Raw genomic sequence first — 17,829 nt, 5'->3', positions numbered from 1 at the left:
TTCTCTTTTTTCTGTTGGACTCAAGTGTAATACATTATGTGTGTGCCTGTGAAAATGTGTGGAAATCTGTTTGCATTTTGGGACTTCATTTCATACCTGTAGAAAGGAGGATCGGTTCACCTGGTTTACTCACCTGCCTGAGGTGTCCTTGGCCAGTTTACTTACAGCAGCTCCCTCCATGTTCAGCAGGCTGCACGTTCACTTCAGTTGTGGTGCACATGCCATGATGTGCAGCTTCTTTGGGCTAATTTTGATGAATGAATGCTGCCTTTTCTCTTTATGTTCAAGACACATTCAAGTCCAGGCTCATGGTGTCTCTTCTCTCATCAGCAAGAACAACCAGTCGCCTACAGACGGCGAAAGCCAACACTGACACCCTGTGGTTTCCCACTGACAATACACCGCCTCCAGTTTCTACAGTGTATCACCTTGGTCTGCTGTAGTGTTAGGCTGTGTTATAGTTTCATACTCACAGTACGGCTTACAGTACATGCTATCTATCTATAGATAGATACCATTTATCATTTTATACTAAAAGGAAATGGTGTACCAGCTGGTGTTGCATCATTGCTAACAATCAAACTGCGAGTTCAGAGTAAAGCTGCCAATCCATCGTCACACATTCCTGAGGTGTCCCTGGATCTGATTCACCCTCGTCCACACAGTGGCACAGGAGCTCCTCCATGTCTTTGTGTGTTGGAATGAAAGATAGCCGTAAAATAATTTTTCAATTTTCTATTTCAGTTTTTATAGTTTACATCACATAGTCAGATTGTGTTGTATAGATTTGGGACATAACAAGGGTTTATTTTTCTTGCACTGAAAGATGCCAAGGACAGGTGATTGATGAGGTGAATTTATCATCAGATAAAAGGCTCCAGGTCTTCAGTGCTGCATCATAGTCTGAAAGATAGAAAACATACATTTAGCAATGTGGCCTATGCAGGTCACATGAGGAGACTGCTCTTTCATTATTGTTTACATGTTTGTGGGCTGGGTGTATTTCCCCTGGCTTGGATAGACATTTTACCACAGGTATATATCTGAGAAATCATTGGGAGATCTGCACCACTGTAATGTCCTAACAATGTTCAAATCAAATGGAAATATTAGGTTAAACAACCGGATTCCTCATGTGTTTTGTAGTCATCTAAAATCAGCTCTTTTCTACCATTAGGCACCTCTGGGCCTCTCTGTAAATTAAAAGCATTTTGATAAGAAATTTAATAAATTGCATTTACTTCTGGACAGACTTGTGCAACTGTGCTTTTTCTCTGGATGGAAACTCACGTCATGGATCCACTTGGAGAAGGAGGAGGTGCGAGTGAACACTGTGGGCTTCTTGAGGGTGTTGCATCCGAGGGAGGAGACGAAGCTGGTGACCCCCTGCACGTACCACTTGCGGTCCACACCCCGGCACATCAGAGGACCCCCTGAATCCCCCTGCAGAGACAGCCACAAGACAAGTGAAGACAAAACACTGATACAACGAGAACCTGCTTGCACAATGATGACCAATTTAAGGGAGCTGTACGTACGTGGCAGCCAGAGCGGATATCACCACCAGCGCAGATCATAGTGAGCTTTACAGTGCTCCCCCACCAGCTGCTGCTGCTGCAAACGCTGTGCTCGACCACAGGAAGGAGAGCCTGCTGGAGCTTAGAGGCAATGGGACCACCGGCTGTAGGAAGTGGGGGGGCATTGCATTAAATCCTTGAAATTCTGAGCAAAAAAATCTAAATATGGCTAAAATATTGAAGCACAGAGGCAGAATTTGACTGTCCGAAGTTCAGAAATCAAACTACCAGCACCTCTAAAGCTCACCAATTAATTATCTTCTGTGTTTTCTCTGTACACAGGCAGAAATGTGTGAAATATGTAGTATTTGAAAATAAGAATAAAGTAATTGCCTTTTTTGAAGAATGTCCTACCGTCATGTGATTCATGTTGCGCCTCATTCCTGTGCTGTACTATTGTTTTCTTTGTTTTTATATCAACATGGTTCCAAATCTGAACCCAGATCTGGTATTTTATGTCTATTACAATTCCCAATAAAACAATAGGAAAATAATAAACATTTACTAAGTGGGGCGAAGTCCTTCATTGCTCTACTCCAACGCAGCAACACTGAATGACTTTATCGCGTCAGTACAGCCACATGTTGGTCTGTGCAGTAGCTGTGTAGATGAGACTCAGTGTGTTGTTGTATGAGAAGCACTCACTGTAGAGTCTTCCCCAGCCGGTGATGTAGCAGGGGTGGTCATGAGGGACAATCTCTCCGCTCTTGGGCAGACAGGCCAACATCACCTTTTCGCTCAATCTGGCTGGGGAGGCTAGTTTGATCATTGCAATGTCGTTACTGAGCGAGAGGAAAATCACAAGAATGTAATCAAATAAAAAGAAATATCCCTGAAAATTAAAAAGGTAATCATCACTTTGAAAACCTTTTTTTCCCAACACTCTACTTAGATTAAAGAGAAATATGCTACAGTAGCAGCTCAGTCAGTCACATAATAAGGCTTTCATTTGTCACAGGTGTGTTTTCAGCTTGTTTCGCCCGAGAGTGGCCAACAAACAAATGAATGCAGATTTAACTTATGTTTCCTCTAAATCATATTTGCTGTTGCAGTTTAGCTGTATTTAAACATAATTTGTTGGGCATCCTTGCTTTGTGCAAAAACATCTGTACTTTTCGACACATAATCTTTTCTAGCTCTTTGTGCAGTTTGAAAACAGCTCTGTGTTTTAATCCTTACCCACATGACAGGCAGCTGGCATCCCACTGAGGGTGAACTATGACCTTCCCCACAGGTATGATCTGCTCAAAGCCATCCTTCATTTCCAGGTCATACTCCGCCGCTACCACGTAGTATGTACGAGACCTAATACGTAGACACGCACACACATCAAATTCAATCATCCTGTCACATCATGACATGAATACCAGCAGCAGACTGTGATTCACCCAATGCAGTGTGCAGCAGTCAGGACCCAGTCAACAGAGAGCAGAGTTCCTCCACAGGTGTGTCGGTACGTGAAGCCGCTACGATACTGCAGAGAGACCTGAGACAATAACACACAGTCTCAAAAGCATGGTCACACATCACATACAGGCAGATAACATGCAGTCTGTTTAAAACCACACACGCACACCACACACAAGCCGGAACGACAGCACACCCAAAGCAAAGTTGATTTGATTGACAGTCAGAGAGGAATTGGCATAACTACACTGTTGCCCATAAAGTTGGAATTTGACCTCTTCTCATGAAATGATTGTGACAATGTGATTTCTTCTTGATAGATAAAGTGTATACCTTCTCAAAACTTTCTTGATTAATCTCTTCCAATGTGATTACTGATGTGTATAAATAGGAATAAAAAGAGGAATGTGTCTGAAAACAAAATTATTCCAACTTTATTCAAACTTTATATCAGTTTACATGTTTATTTTTGAAGTTGTAGTGGGAGTGGACTACATTATGTTGTGATGTTCTTTTAATGTTTTTGCTCATTCATTTACAGATATGAGGGTGAAAAAATATTAGAAACACATTTCAGTGTAATGCAGTCCAGTACAACACCATCACTGATAGGCACACAGCTGAATCTTGACAGTGTCAACAGAAACGGAACATTATAATCATCCTAAATGTGGAATTTGTGGCTGATCTGTTGTATTAAATTGTACAGCTGTACTTAACAGGCCTGGCTATGTGGTCAGTGAGTGTGTTACAGTGTAAATGTAGTTTTCTGTTGTGATAGTGATAAATGACCAGGAGGGAATGTCTGTGGCTAATTCTTAAAACCTAATAGATTTATCATATCATAGTGAAAGAAACTGCCTCAAGAGTTGTGATAAAGCAAAATGTGCAGCAGATCCTTGTCACCTCACGTCATTTTGCCAAACCCTGAATCTCATTATCAGCTCACCTGCCACGGCCAGCTGTATCGACGAGCATCTACCCCGTTCACAACACGGTTCCTATCGGGATCATAGGCAGATATACCACAGCCATAAGCTGGAGACCAACAGAGAGAAGTGGACGTTACAAAAAGTAATCCAGCTCAGCCCTGATACTGAGATACTGTACATCAAACAAACACCTTAGTACCTGGCTGGATGAGATTGGGATACAATGTTCATTAAAAAAAAATAATGTAGACTAACAGCAGAAATGCCCCATTTTAAATCATGTGGACTGGGTTCAAATAATCAGAGACTCACCATGGGCAGCAAACAGCAGGACAAGGATCAATTCCATCATGATTTCTTCTGACTGGACTCTCTAAGTGTGTTTTTTGGCTTTTATACCCTCAAAACACATTCAACAATTAGATCTCTCACACACAAACACAGTCCAATCTCTGACCTGGGAATGTATGTCCCAAGCAACATCTGTTTCACATGTCTTTACATAACCTTTCTAGAACAAGGAGAAGAAACAAACACAAATACAACAGAATACTTGATTTCAAAAGACTTTGGCAGGGACAGTTTTGCAGAACTGTCCATTTTATTTAATTTTTATTTCAATCTTACAGTCTTCAAACTATACTGATGTTTTTTTTAATACATTTATTAACAGTTTAACTTTAAAGAATCAACATCAATCAAAGTCATTTTAACAACATTTTAATAATTAAAAACTACATTTTCCAAAATGTAACTTGAAATCAAATAAACATAATCTTCAAGTACTGATGTGCCCAGCACCTTTCATTTTTACTTATTACGATGAAGTCTGGTAATAAACATTGACCCGCTGGGTGTAAATAAAGTTCCATAGACTGAATTTAATTACAAAGATTCAACTAGTGAACACAGGAATAAATGCCACTAACATATAGGCCTGTATGGCAACCAATATGACTTTGAATTTGAATTGTAGCCACTGTTTCACTTTGATTCTGAGGAAACTTACTGAAACCTGATGATTCTCAAGTTCTGAGTCTTTTATTATTATTCATAAGCATATTTATTTTGATGGACATCGGCAATAATCATATCATCTGGAAGTGTTATTCACACCGAATGATCAATGTGTTTGTTGTCTTGTCAGGGAGGCTTTTGTCCTTCTCTTTTGTCTTTGTCCTGCTGAATGTCCAAGTCTGTTACAGAACATCTCCTGTAATTCTGTGAAGGTTATACCACCGTCTGGCACAGTGAATATTTCCTTCCCCACCTCTTCCTGTAATGTAGATCCCATCTCAACGGGGCAGCAGAGGTGTTTTTCAATTATTTTTATGTGGGTACATTTTTTGTCAAGAATTGAATTAGTTTTAACTAAGGGAACTGAAATGTGTTTTTGTTTTTTTCAGGATCAAATGAATTCAATTAATTAATTCAATTCAGGATTAAATTAATTATTCCTTTTAAGACTGTTTATTTAAAAGATTAAAAAGGCTGTTTTACTGAGTGTGAGAAAATCGAGAAAACCTTGCTTCTGTGAGGTTTTTTTTCCCCAAAGTGTGTGTCCTTGACATTTCTGTCAGGGGAACCTGTGCAGCAGGCGCAGGTGGAACAAATGGAAACGAGCCAAAACCTCGTCCAGAGCGGCCGGAGGAGCCAAAACACATATCCTGACAGGGAAGAGGAACACACAAACTAAACATTAACATACATACACTTATACATGTGTACTTAGAGCAGGAATGACCTGAACATTAACAGTTTAACATAGTTTAACAGCTATTACACTTTGGATATGTCCTCAGGCCGGAGTGCATCCTGTTGTTCCCTACATGCCCTCAGGTGACAGAATCATTTCACACAAACACCGAAGTACTGGTTTTCTGAGCTCTTGGTTTGTATACATGGTGAATGAGATAACAGCCATGATAATACCTTTGTTTGTACAGCAGCTCTGAATACAGGCTGCTTCACGCTGCTTCTCAATCATGACCTCATTATGAAGGAAATATTCATTTTTGAATTTAAAATATGTGTAAAATATAGTTTAAAAGAAAAAATGAATGACCCTCCACACACAACACAGGTATTAACAGTTATTTATCAGACTTTCCAGCACTTTCCAGGATGTCCTCAAAATGTCCCTTTTCTCCATCATAAAGTGTTTTCTTTCCAAAAGTGTCCTTGTTGTCCAAAATGTCCTTACCTTCTCAAAGGGCCTTGTTTTTCCTCAACACCCTCACTTTCAAACATTGTCCTTACTTCTTAACAAAACGTTCCAAAAAAAAAAATTTTCAATTATTTCCTGAAATTTCCTCACTTTTCCAAAAATGTCCTTCAGAATGTATCCCACTCTTCAAAATGTCCTGATTTTCCCTAAATATCCTGATTTTACTATTTCCCTAAAACCAGATATACTCACACTTTTTAAACTATGTCCTAGGTCTAAAACTCAAACAGCACACACACATGAAGTTTAACAGTAGAATCCAAAGCTCTTTCTTTCTCACCTGACGTGACAGTTTTGGTCGTCCTGCCCGTTCTCGCAGCCAGCTCCCAAACACACACCTTCTTCTTCCAGTAACTTCTGACAGTAAAGCACATCTGCCTTCACACCTAGCATCTGAAATTAAAGGGGAGAACAGCAGCTTGTGTCAACTATGAAGGCCTCGTTTATGACTTGCTGAACGTTTGGATTTTCTACAGTGTCAGTGTTATTGCTTAAACTTTATGATTTTATGGACTACAGTGATTTTCAAATTTCAGAGGTGATACTTGTTCTTGTTCTTCATTTTGCTGTGAAATAAAATGTTAGATTCTGTATTTTCAGCAGGTGTTGAATGGTATTTACAGTATATTTATAGACACACGAGTACTTAAGAATATAAGCTGGTCTAATGAGTTTTCTTTTTACCGCAGAATTACAAGTTTATTTTATGTACATATTTAATAAAGATTAAAATTAGTCTTTTGTGTGTTCTAAAAACATAAAATACCGATGTAAACAAACCTTCTGCAACATCAGAAATATAACATAAAATCATAAAATCATAATTGATATTGATTTTATAAATAACATGTAAGTATATTCACATCCCATGAAAAAGACTTTTGTGTGGTGGATCCAAATAAATCACAACATGAGAATAAATATACAATAAATTAAACTATCACAGCCATGTACTGTGGTGCAGTGGAGAATGTTTGTGTGCAGCTTTCTGACCTTGGCCTCTTCAATCATCTGAAGTGGTAAATGCAGACGGGGATAAAGAAAGACTCCAGCCATCGCTGGTTGGCAGTTTATCCCTGGAAGGCCATTCAAGAACTCATAAGCCCGCTGAGCATTCTGGGCCAGTGTTGTCTGAGTGTGAAGAATCTCCTACGATGGAGGAAAACATGGCAGGTACTGGTTACCAGTTGTAAAAGTATACAAGCTAGACCGGGACAAAACTCCTTGGACACTGACTTAAAGCTGCGCCAATGAATCTTTTTATATTAACAACTAAAGAAATTAATATGTATCATGTGAAAAAAGCTGGAGCACCTAGCACCCCTTTTTTCTAACCTGAAGTTGTGGAAACTCAAACTTCATAACTCACACTTCACAGTGAATAGCAGCGTGCTAACGTCAATTCAGACAATAAAAAAACCCCAACATATTTATTAAAATACAGTGGGAAAAAAACATCTATTGGATTTGATTTTGTGAACTTGTGTCATAGTGGACCTTTGATGTGCATCAGTCTTTTGTGAAGATGTCAGGAAGAAATTGTACAAGTGAGTTTGAACATCTGGATCCAAAAAAATGAAAATATTTTACTGCTAAGGATATTTAGTTATTTAATTAACTGAAAAATGTTAAGACAGTTTCTGAATTCTGTAAGAGGCTGTATTTGGCAGTAATTGCTTTGGATGAATTTTTTGCTCATTGTCTTACCTGTGCATATTTTTTATATGAGAGCTCTCCAGGTCTGGGTGGATTGACCATGACCTCCAGAGCGAGCTGTGATAAAACTGGAGGGCTGGATGTGGCCTGCATGTTTCTCAAATGGTTGTTCACTGCTGGGTCCATGTTGATTACCTCCATGTACCCTCCTCTCAGACCACATCTAAACACAGGGTGAGCATGGACATAAATGAGTCACCAGACAGAAGAGACTTTTTTAAGGCTTAAGATGAATTCAGATAACATTTTTCACCTCACTTTATGGGAGTCTTTTTATAGCCATATATTCCACCTTTATTTGCCCCAAACATGCAGTACACTGACACCAGTTCAGTTCTTTCTCTTACTGAAAATAATCAACATGCACACGAACACGTCACACATGGACACACTGGAAAAGGCTGCCAATACCTGCTCTATGTGGTTAAATCACTGAGCAGCGAGTGCTGAGATCATAGACTGGGCTGTGAAAAACATTTGTTGTTTAACAAACATCAGTGAAACTCACTCTCCCATACAGGCTGTAGATAATGAGTGGAAGGAGATCAGCTCCACTTTCTCTGCATACTTCTTTCCCATGTCAAACAGGACTTGCTTATAGGAAATAAACTCTTTGTCCTGCCCGAACACACTGTCCTGGTACACCTAGAAGACACGAAAGAAAATGAGCTTGTGTGAGACTCAAGCAAAGTCTTGAAGATGCCTGTTTCATTGTGTAACTTATGATCACCTCTTCAGCCAGGAGGACGAGACCCTCTGTTGCAGCAAAGTGAATCACTTTCTCGATTGTTCTCCTGTCTTGCACGTGACCTAACAGGACAAATAACAGTTAGTATGAGATAATAAAATGGGAAATGTAGTCAGTGATGCTGTAAGTATGTTGTTTACCTGTGGGGTTTCCTGGGTTGCTGATGTAAATGGCCCTGGGCTCGCAGTGCCCCCTAGCGGTCTTCAAAGCTCGGTGCAGCTCTTCCAGGTCTACAGCCCAGCCTCCCTCCTCTATCAGCTGGTAGGGCACCAGTTTCACCCCTGTCATATCCATCAGCGAGGGCAGAGTGTGCGGGCAGGGCACAGGGGTTAACACACCTGTCTGAGTCTTCCCAGCCCCGTTGGCCATCAGGTGCAAAACCAGCTAAACACAATAAATAACAACACAATTAACTGCATGCAAAAGTGTACACTTCTATTCCACATTACAGAACTACAAGCAAAACAGATGTGACCTGACAAGTCACAATAAGACAATTTCAGCAGTATACACACACATGCACAGACATAAATGATTCATAACACCATTTAATGTAGTTGTACACAGCTATAAGGACATTATCAAGTGTTTGTTCATTTCCAATCATAGCATCTCCTACGACGATGTTTATACACTGCTTCTGAATGCTAAATACAGAGACTTATTTTTGTCAACTAAAGTGTTGACAAATATACTAATAATAGTCCCAGAAATATGTCTCATACCGACAAAGTCTTCTGAGAACCAGTGGAGATGATGATGTCTTCTGGGTGTGAACTCACTCCATCATCTCGCCTCATTATGAACTCAGTCACACTTTTCTGGACATGTGGTGCACCACGGGAGGTTATTGAATATGAGCCTGTCATCGACAAAGGGTTAGAAGTCTGTGAATTATTTGGGGCCAGATGTTTTTAAATCTGCACAGATGAAATAATATCATTTAATCTTACCCACACTCCCGCCTGCGCAGGCCTCCAGAAGCCTCTGCGCCCTCTTCCTGACGTCCAGAGGAAGGCTTTTTTCTTTGAGGAGCTCAGGGTATAGACACACAGCCAAGACCTGAGAAAACAGGGAGAGACAGACGCAGACAGGCTCAGTTTGTAGCTGTCAGACTGATCACAGTGGGGCAGGAAAGCAGGTACACCAGATAGACACACACACACAAATACACACAGACTAAATATAAAACACCAACCTGGCGAACAAATGAGATGGGTGCCATCCCTGCCCTGTGGGGATCACCTGAACTGACATTGATCACCTTCTTGAACGGTTTCTTTGCTCCCTGAGAAGAAAACAGTCTGGTTTTAGACACAGGCTCGGGTTGGTTGTCTTTTTCGACATTCACTGTCTATAGTTTTATCCTTCATTCTTTCATCTCTAGTCAGGCGCCACTAAACCAAAACCAGGACATGACAAGATGATATAATTAAAAGATCACCAAGCAAACCTGATGGATGGAAACATGACATTTCAGTTTGTTTCATGAATGAATTTGAAGAAGGTAACAATCGACTCATCGCTCCACAGAGATCTGATGTTCGACTCTGCTGCTATTTTTCTTCTCTGGACAGTAGTGGACGTTTCAGTGGACGTCACGTAGTAGTAGTGTAGTTTATGTTTATTATAGGCAGCTTTCATCAAAACCTCACTCATACATGTTATACACCGATGAGCCATGCAGTGCACCTGTGTGGAAGCATCTGCTGGTTAAGTTTCTCCACTCATTCTCCAGTTAGTTACTGGATTTCACAGATTAAACTTGATGCCTTGTTACTGATTAAACTACTCAGCAGTAGACTCATATAAAGAAGTTAAAATTAACTCCACCACAAGGAAATAAAACTTCAAAATACTGCAGACATGTAGATGTATATGTGATAAAAAAAAATCTAATAATATAATGTTTCTAATATATAAACACTGGCAGGGGCCGTTCTTCATAATGAGTATTTTACATTTGATACTTCAGTACATTTAGCAGGGAATACCTCTGTAGTTTTACTTACATGAAGGTTTAAATAAAGGATATTAAATAAAGTATATAGCTCAGATTAGATCCGGTGCCCTACACCTGTGACTCACCTGTGTGATCTGCTGTGTGATGCGTGCAGCCTGACTCTGCAGGCTCGTGGGGGCTCTGATCTCCCGGACTCTGGGGTTCACCTGCTGCACGGAGGTCATCTCTGTCTGCTCTGTCTGTTCTCACCGCTGAGGTCTGACTGAGAGGCTCAGCGCCGACACTCAAGGTGTGTCTCTGTCCCGCTGGGATCTATCAAGTAAACAAGCCCAGACCACAGCTCGATGACTTCATAAAACCTGTGTGCCGAATTCAACGAGCCCGTGGAGGAAGTGCACGCAACCAGCGGGAGCGCGCATGTCTAGAGGCACAACTGTCAGACATTGCTAAATGCTCCATAATACAAGACAATTAACGAAGTACATTTACTCAGCTACTAGAAGATAAGTAGGATAGTTTAGTTAGTCGATAGTTTAGTAGGATAGTTTAGTTAGTAAATAATCGATAGTTTACGTACAAACCAAGTGATCGGTTTATAGATTATGATGCATCACTGTAGATTAGACCACTCAGAACACAGGTATATGGACTGACAGAGGCGTATGCTGTGCTCTGGTATTGGGCTGGTTTTGATGGACCATCGTGCACAGATCGTGTCAGAACCTCGTCAGGCTCATCGGCGGGAGGGGAGGGACGCAGCGGTCTCAGCTGTGCAGCCCCATCGTGTTTGTATTGAGTCGTATTTTCGTTGCGGTCTGGAATCACGTGAATAAAGGTGGCAGTTCTGCCTCAGGCTTCATTGCATGATGTGACTCGTGAGCTGATCAGAAAAAAACTTCTTTGCAAGAATTTGAAAAATGAAAAGGATGAAAACTCACCCACTGATTGTTCAGTGTATAAAATGTCAGAAAATAGTGAAACATGCCGATTATTATTCACTGAAACCTGTGTCATTAGGATGATTCCCAACATCAGTATTTCATCATTGCAGATGTTTGACTTTTTTCCTGCTGCAGCAAATTTACACAGGGACACAGGACGAGGTAAAGCCCCACAGACGTTAACATAGATAAAGACCCTCGAGGGTGAACATACAGTGTATTATCGACAGAGCAGAAGCTAAGCATGTGTAGAAATTTGTTTAGATACTGTGTTTGGGTCATCTTGACATCCACGTTTAATCATTTACTCTCTCTAAGGTCATTCTTAGGAATACATTTATGATGATTCTTTTTCACGTCTGTTATTATTATTATTATTATTATTTTAAACACAGTAAGAGTTTCTTTTACTCATACAGAAGAATAAAAAGTTATGGTGAAAATACTTTTTTTTCCATTCACAGGAGAAACAGTCTGGTCCAGCACATTATCAAAAGGAACTGTAGTAACTCGCACCACACACAGCAACATTTTATTAAATATTATAATTTTATAGACATTGATTTTTATTGATTGATTATTTTAATGATTTGGGTAACACTCTTCCATATCCACCATATTGTCCCATAACACTGTTAATTATCATACTGTTTTATCTCCATACACTTTATTTCACTATCACTCATATCTTTCAAACCTCTGCTCTCTCTCTCCCTAAGTTTCCTGTCTCTCTTCACTGCAACTATCAAATAAAAACTAATTAAAAAGGCCAAAAAATAACTTTAAAAAACCTGAACATTTAGAATATCGGTGTCCTATTAAGCAAAATTGCTGGAGCCTTGAAACGTGATTTCTACATCTGGCAGTTCTTCTTTCTGTGATTTACTCTTGCCGTTGAGGATCTGTGCTTCTCAACAGGGGACAACATGTTCGGTCACAGTGTTTTGCCACTTGTCTCTGCCCCTCACACCTTTGTTAGAGCGAGCAAATCTGTCCACGAGACGATGGTGGAAAGAACCAAGTCGAGCCAGGACCTCCTCCAGAGTGTCAGATGGAACAAGGACACACAACCTGAGAGGGAGAAAACGTAATCCAGTCACTTTTTGAGAACAAACAGTACTTGACCAGATTGGGTAACTTCACACATCTTACCTCAGATGATGTCTGTCAGTTTCTTCACCATGCTGAGAACCAGCCCCTACAAACACACCTTCTTCCTGCAGTAGCCTCTGACAGTACAGAACATCTGCCTCCACCTTGAATATCTAAAAACAGACACACATGCTCCCCGGCAGGAACAACAATCATGTACAGGGGTTATTATTTCTGATAGATAGGAAATATGATCTCTTGTGTTTTACATGTTTTTCAATGATAAATTAATTTTGAGATAATGCCCCTTTCATTACCTTATGTACCCTTGTAGTCTTTATTGCATATTTTAATTCTGAAATATCTTTTATACTTGCAGAATATCAATGCTGTTAACACTATTTTTGCCAAACTTTAGTCCTGTTTCTTGGTAGGTATTTCCTGGTATTGTAGGTTCCCAGTACAAAAATACTTTAAAATGTATAATTTAGTATAAATTATGATAAGAAATAATAAATTATAGTATCATTTCTTTCCTCTTTGCTCTAAAATGTCTAGCTTTTTTCTTCCTTGTTTCACACAATCTTGTTTTCTCCCATTATACCAACATTTATGCACCAGTAGGAACCAGTAAGTTTTTTATTGATACGTGATTCATACAAAGAAATTACTCTGTAAATCATGAGCAGCATTATAAAATGGTACCAGTTCTTGTTGCACTTCCCACCTTGGCCTGCTCTATAATCTCAGGTGGTAAATGCAGACTGGGATAAAGGTAGACTCCACCCATCGCTGGCTGACAGCTCATCCCTGGTAGACCGTTCAAGAACTGCCAAGCCCGCTGAGCATTCTGGGACAACGTGGCCCAACTGTGGAGAATCTCCTTTGACGGAAACAATGACAGGGATTGTATTTAGTAACACAACATGGTGCAGGGACCTGTACTGCAGGGTCGGCGTGTCACCTGTGCATATGCGTCGTAGGAAGGGTCTCCAGCTGTCGGCGGGTTGACCATGAGATCCAGAGTGAGCTGTCCTGTGACTGGAGTACTGATGTCACTACACAGCATGGTATCAACATAATGCATCACCTCTGGGTCCATGTTGACCACCTCCATGAATCCTGCCCTCAGACCACACCTGGCACACAGGTACAGAAGTTACTTCGAGATTTAATATATACTATTTCTAATGGTTGTTTGCTACTTTGATCGCTAAAGTTTAACTGGCTGTGACATGTATTTGACCAATCAAATAAAAGTCACCTGTTGGTTTATGCTGCCAGAAAACACACACAAGAGCAAAATACCAGCACAAAGAAAGAGATTCCTGTGTAGAAGCGCACAGAAGTGCTGTTTGCTGTCATAGGACTCACTCTCCCATGCAGGCACTGGATAAGGAATGGAAGGAGACCAACTCCACTGTCTCTGAGTACGCTTTGTCCATCTCAAACAGGACTTTCTTATAGGAAATAAACTCTCTGTCCTGCCCGTACACACTGTCCTGGTACACCTGCAGCGCAGAAGAAAGGAACAGACAAATTAGTGTAAGCAAAAGACTGTCAGTTACCGAATTTAATCAGAAATGTGAAGATCAGAAGTTTAGTTTCTAATCACCTCATCAACCAATAGTAAGAGTCTCTCAGCTGCAGCAAACTGAATTATTTCCTTGATTGATTTCCTGTCCTGCACATGACCTACGAGGACAAACAGCAGCATGAAAATGTAATGACAGCAGGGAAGTTTGGACAGGTGGCTTTTTCTAAAGATGCTCTGAGTTGTTTACCTGTGGGGTTTCCTGGGTTGCTAATGTAAATAGCTCTGGGCTCACAGTGCCCCCTAGCGGTCTTCAGCGCTTGGTGCAGCTGGTCCAGGTCTACAGCCCAGCCCCCCTCCTCAATCAGCCTGTAGGGCACCAGTGTCACCCCAGCCTCATCCAGCAGCATGGGCAGTGTGTGAGGGCAGGGCACGGGGATCAGCACACCTGTCCGAGTCTCCCCCTCCTCACGGGCCAGCAGCTTCACAATAACCTTAACACAACAGAACAGTTAAAAAACAAAATTATACTCATTTACTTATTTATTCTTATTTTTTACACTTTATAGGATAATTGTAATTAATCAATTACAATTATCCTATAAAGGGTTCAATTACTGTTTTAGTTTTGGCCATTGTTTCTATCAGTTATGATCAGATCAGTTGTTGAGATCTGGGAATGCTGCAATATTATTTAAAAGAAACATAATGGGGCAAGAAACGCAAGCAGTCAGATGATCAGACAGGGTTTAAACAACCTTATCTGGAAGAACAAATGAAGATAAACAGCATTTGTCTCAGTTTACAGTCCACTGTTTCTGACTCAACTCTGACTTAAAGTACCTACCAGTTTTGAAGGCAGACTGAATTATCCTTTAACATCCATATACCACAGTATGTTACGTCAGTGTGGTATCTGGACAATCACTAATGATAACACAGTTCTATCAACGGTATATTTATACCATCAAGGCCCTTTGAGAACCACCAGAAATGAAGACGTCTTTGGCGTATGAAGGCACTCCAGCATCCCGTCTCCTGATGAACTCAGCGATGCTTTGCCTGACATGAGGCAGGCCAGAGGACGCAGTATAGGAACCTGTGGATCAGTCACTGGATTAGACGTTCCCATACATGTATTCATTTAAATGTTCATGTGTCATGTTTTAAATGTCAGACAGACTGTAAAGAAAAGTTTTTCTGATCCTCACCCACACTCTCTCCATCACAGACCTCCAGGAGACTCTGAGCCCTCAGCCTCACATCCAGAGGGAGACTTTGGTCTTTCAGCAGCTGAGGATACAGACATGCTGCCAAGACCTGAGGACATAGACCAGGTTTACAGAGGACAGTACAGACAAGAATCTGGAGAATATTCATACAACTTTGGTTAAACAGGAAAGTGCATCTCTGAGATTAAAAAAAAAAAAATCTCTTACACTCTCAGTCAAGAAAGCAGCAGCACAGAGAGCATGGTTACAAAGCATGGGACACATACTTATAATAATGTTGATTTTATTTTTTTTTAAAAAGTTTGAGAGAGAAAGAGAGAAATCAACTGACAAAATCAACAAATCAAACAAATCAACAAAATACATATAAAAAGTGTGAGAGGAGAAAGGCTCCTGAAATCACGTAAAAGCACAAATGACAGAACTGACCTGCTGAACAAATGAGATGGGCTTCATTCCTGCTTGGCGAGGATCACATGAGGCGACATCAAGCACCACTTTGAAGGATTTCTGCGCCCCCTGCAGGACAACACATGCTAATGCAGGAAGGGTTTGTCCAGTCTGGACTGTGGACCCAAAATCACCACAAACACTCAAATTATGGGTAAGGGGAAATTTGGAAATGTAAGGTGAAACTCTTCTCAAATGACTGTTAAATTTGGTGTAAGGCATCTGATGATTGAACAGGTAGTTTAATGAAACGTGAAAAGTTTAGAAGGGAAATCTGTCCGTCTGTTTGGTTGAACTGCTAACAACTCATAGACAGAACCAGACACTGATGGGTCAGAAGACTAAAATGTTGAGACGCACTGATTTAGTCTTCAACAATAAGCTTTTATTCATTTGTTTGGCGTTAAATTCAGTTGTCAGATAAATGTAGATGACTAAAAAAAATGAATGTACTTAGTTACGTTCCACTGCTGTGATTAACGTGGTTATTTAATAGCTTTGATGGAGGGTGTCACCTGAAGCCACCTGAACTCAACATCTTTAGTCTCTTTGTATCAAAGAGAAATAAATCTTTTATCAAGATTTACATTTGCAGATGTTTGAAATTTTCCTGATCCTGAGGCCCAGTGCAAAGGTAGGTGAATAAAACTGCAACTCACCTGTGTGATCTCTTGTGTGATGTGTGCAGCCAGATTCTGCAGTGAACTGTGGGATGAAACTCTGATCCCCCTCACTCTGGGATTCACATGCTGCAGAGGACTCATTGTCTTCTTTCTGAAATGACACTGAAGAGGTTCCAGAGTTGCACAAGGTTGGAATCGAATCCTTTTTGCAGCTCTGGGTTCTTACATGTGAAGGACGGAGGTGACTGGTTAACCACTCTGTCACTGAAAATGTTAGTGTCACTCAGCTCCTCCCGTTTGATGAATAATCCTTGAGATTCAGTTTGTGGTGCATTTAAACACACACACAAGAAAACCCTGATCTCTAAGGTGGACTTTGTATATGTGAGACTTTTCCTAATATTCTCATTCTCAATGCCCCTATGCTGTGGCTCCAGATCATTTTTCAGATGTGAAAAGATCAAAAAAACAAACTTTGATAAACTGCCATTTTTCTTTCACTACAAGCAAACACTGAAGACTTCAGACATTTTAAAATACAAATGGCTGAAAAGAACCTGAAACATTTATTGGATTGTTTCAGTTATTTATCAAGAAATGTTATATTTCATGGAGTTTAAATTTCATATTTTTTAAACTGGTCTGTCACAACATCCATTTGTCATTTTCAAGATTGCATTTCCTTTTTCAGTTTCCTTTTATTTACTTTTTTTAACAATTACTTATGGCCTGGTTTCTGATCATCCTGGTTTATTTGCCATTTACTTTTAATATTAAACACTTTGATCACGAGACAAAACAAGAAACTGACTACACAATGTTTATTGTTGTCTCACGGAAATACAAACAGTTTGTAAACAAAAGCATCGGTGTTTATTTCCTGGAAAACACAGTGCATTTTAACGTCTCTTTGATCGTACAGGTGGACGTTAACCTCCAGACCAATCACCGCTCATTGAGCAGGTGGGGGGCGGGTCGTACAGGTCAGGTGGCAGGTAGTAGATGTGGAGAAGCGAACGCTGTATTTCATGGTAAAATAATGGAAAATGTCCAAATATTCTGTTAATCTCAGCTGATTGAGCAGGTGAATCGATCCATGAAGGTTAATAGTGCGTGTCTGTGTTGTTGTGTTCATAATACTAAACCACATGGATGCAATTTGTTGAGACTCTGATGCTAATTAATTAGCCACATTGTTGACGGGTGAGACAGGCTCAAACTCAGAGATGGTTCCAGCTTGTCCCTGACTGTTTGAAGTGACTGGGGAGACGGAGAGGACCGGGACGCTCTCCAGACCTGGACTATCTTCAGATCAGGAAACTCTCCAGACCTGGACGCTCTTGCGCTTTTGCCGCCTGCACGACCACCATTTTGGACCTCGACTGTT

The 17,829-nt window shown here is 40.4% G+C and overlaps 3 protein-coding genes across 3 annotated transcripts; all 3 read right to left on the bottom strand.

The window, feature by feature from the left end:
• Nucleotides 1-789: 789 nt before the first annotated feature.
• Nucleotides 790-4,288, bottom strand: LOC121183219 (proproteinase E-like). The gene is made up of 8 exons (XM_041040185.1): nucleotides 4,229-4,288; nucleotides 3,934-4,022; nucleotides 2,966-3,063; nucleotides 2,757-2,882; nucleotides 2,223-2,359; nucleotides 1,539-1,681; nucleotides 1,291-1,443; nucleotides 790-903 (listed from the first exon to the last, which is right to left on the bottom strand). The coding sequence occupies exons 1-8, from the start codon at nucleotides 4,266-4,268 to the stop codon at nucleotides 886-888; spliced, it is 804 nt and encodes a 267-aa protein (XP_040896119.1). The 5' UTR covers nucleotides 4,269-4,288; the 3' UTR covers nucleotides 790-885.
• Nucleotides 4,289-5,492: 1,204 nt separating this feature from the next.
• LOC121183535 (alanine aminotransferase 2-like) lies at nucleotides 5,493-10,801 on the bottom strand. Its single transcript, XM_041040649.1, has 11 exons — nucleotides 10,696-10,801; nucleotides 9,806-9,895; nucleotides 9,561-9,669; nucleotides 9,333-9,469; nucleotides 8,748-8,991; nucleotides 8,590-8,669; nucleotides 8,368-8,504; nucleotides 7,851-8,022; nucleotides 7,137-7,292; nucleotides 6,424-6,536; nucleotides 5,493-5,583 (listed from the first exon to the last, which is right to left on the bottom strand). Exons 1-11 carry the CDS (start codon nucleotides 10,792-10,794, stop codon nucleotides 5,493-5,495), a joined length of 1,428 nt encoding a protein of 475 aa, XP_040896583.1. The 5' UTR covers nucleotides 10,795-10,801.
• Nucleotides 10,802-12,422: 1,621 nt separating this feature from the next.
• On the bottom strand, nucleotides 12,423-16,586 carry LOC121182839 (alanine aminotransferase 2-like). The gene is made up of 11 exons (XM_041039465.1): nucleotides 16,479-16,586; nucleotides 15,799-15,888; nucleotides 15,349-15,457; nucleotides 15,103-15,236; nucleotides 14,388-14,631; nucleotides 14,219-14,298; nucleotides 13,978-14,114; nucleotides 13,568-13,742; nucleotides 13,331-13,486; nucleotides 12,664-12,776; nucleotides 12,423-12,582 (listed from the first exon to the last, which is right to left on the bottom strand). The coding sequence occupies exons 1-11, from the start codon at nucleotides 16,581-16,583 to the stop codon at nucleotides 12,423-12,425; spliced, it is 1,503 nt and encodes a 500-aa protein (XP_040895399.1). The 5' UTR covers nucleotides 16,584-16,586.
• Nucleotides 16,587-17,829: the final 1,243 nt, after the last annotated feature.

This window comes from Toxotes jaculatrix, chromosome 6 (assembly GCF_017976425.1).
Source record: "Toxotes jaculatrix isolate fToxJac2 chromosome 6, fToxJac2.pri, whole genome shotgun sequence".
NCBI classification, from domain to species: domain Eukaryota; kingdom Metazoa; phylum Chordata; class Actinopteri; family Toxotidae; genus Toxotes; species Toxotes jaculatrix.
This window is presented reverse-complemented; position numbering and strand designations above follow the sequence as displayed.

What these genes read in the sequence shown, in the direction of transcription:
- LOC121183219 (XM_041040185.1), bottom strand. Translation starts at nt 4,268, where the DNA reads ATGATGGAATTGATCCTTGTCCTGCTGTTTGCTGCCCATG. An exon ending in GCCAGCTGCCTGTCATGTGG is followed by an intron (nt 2,360 to 2,756) that starts GTAAGGATTAAA and finishes CCTCTCGCTCAG; the next exon opens with TAACGACATTGCAATGATCA. An exon ending in CGGCTGGGGAAGACTCTACA is followed by an intron (nt 1,682 to 2,222) that starts GTGAGTGCTTCT and finishes CACTTCCTACAG; the next exon opens with CCGGTGGTCCCATTGCCTCT.
- LOC121183535 (XM_041040649.1), bottom strand. Translation starts at nt 10,794, where the DNA reads ATGACCTCCGTGCAGCAGGTGAACCCCAGAGTCCGGGAGATCAGAGCC. An exon ending in TCACACAGCAGATCACACAG is followed by an intron (nt 9,896 to 10,695) that starts GTGAGTCACAGG and finishes TTTTCTTCTCAG; the next exon opens with GGAGCAAAGAAACCGTTCAA. An exon ending in CATATAAAAAATATGCACAG is followed by an intron (nt 7,293 to 7,850) that starts GTAAGACAATGA and finishes CCTCCATCGTAG; the next exon opens with GAGATTCTTCACACTCAGAC.
- LOC121182839 (XM_041039465.1), bottom strand. Translation starts at nt 16,583, where the DNA reads ATGAGTCCTCTGCAGCATGTGAATCCCAGAGTGAGGGGGATCAGAGTT. An exon ending in CCATCTCATTTGTTCAGCAG is followed by an intron (nt 15,458 to 15,798) that starts GTCAGTTCTGTC and finishes CTATGTCCTCAG; the next exon opens with GTCTTGGCAGCATGTCTGTA. An exon ending in AGATTATAGAGCAGGCCAAG is followed by an intron (nt 12,777 to 13,330) that starts GTGGGAAGTGCA and finishes GTCTGTTTTTAG; the next exon opens with ATATTCAAGGTGGAGGCAGA.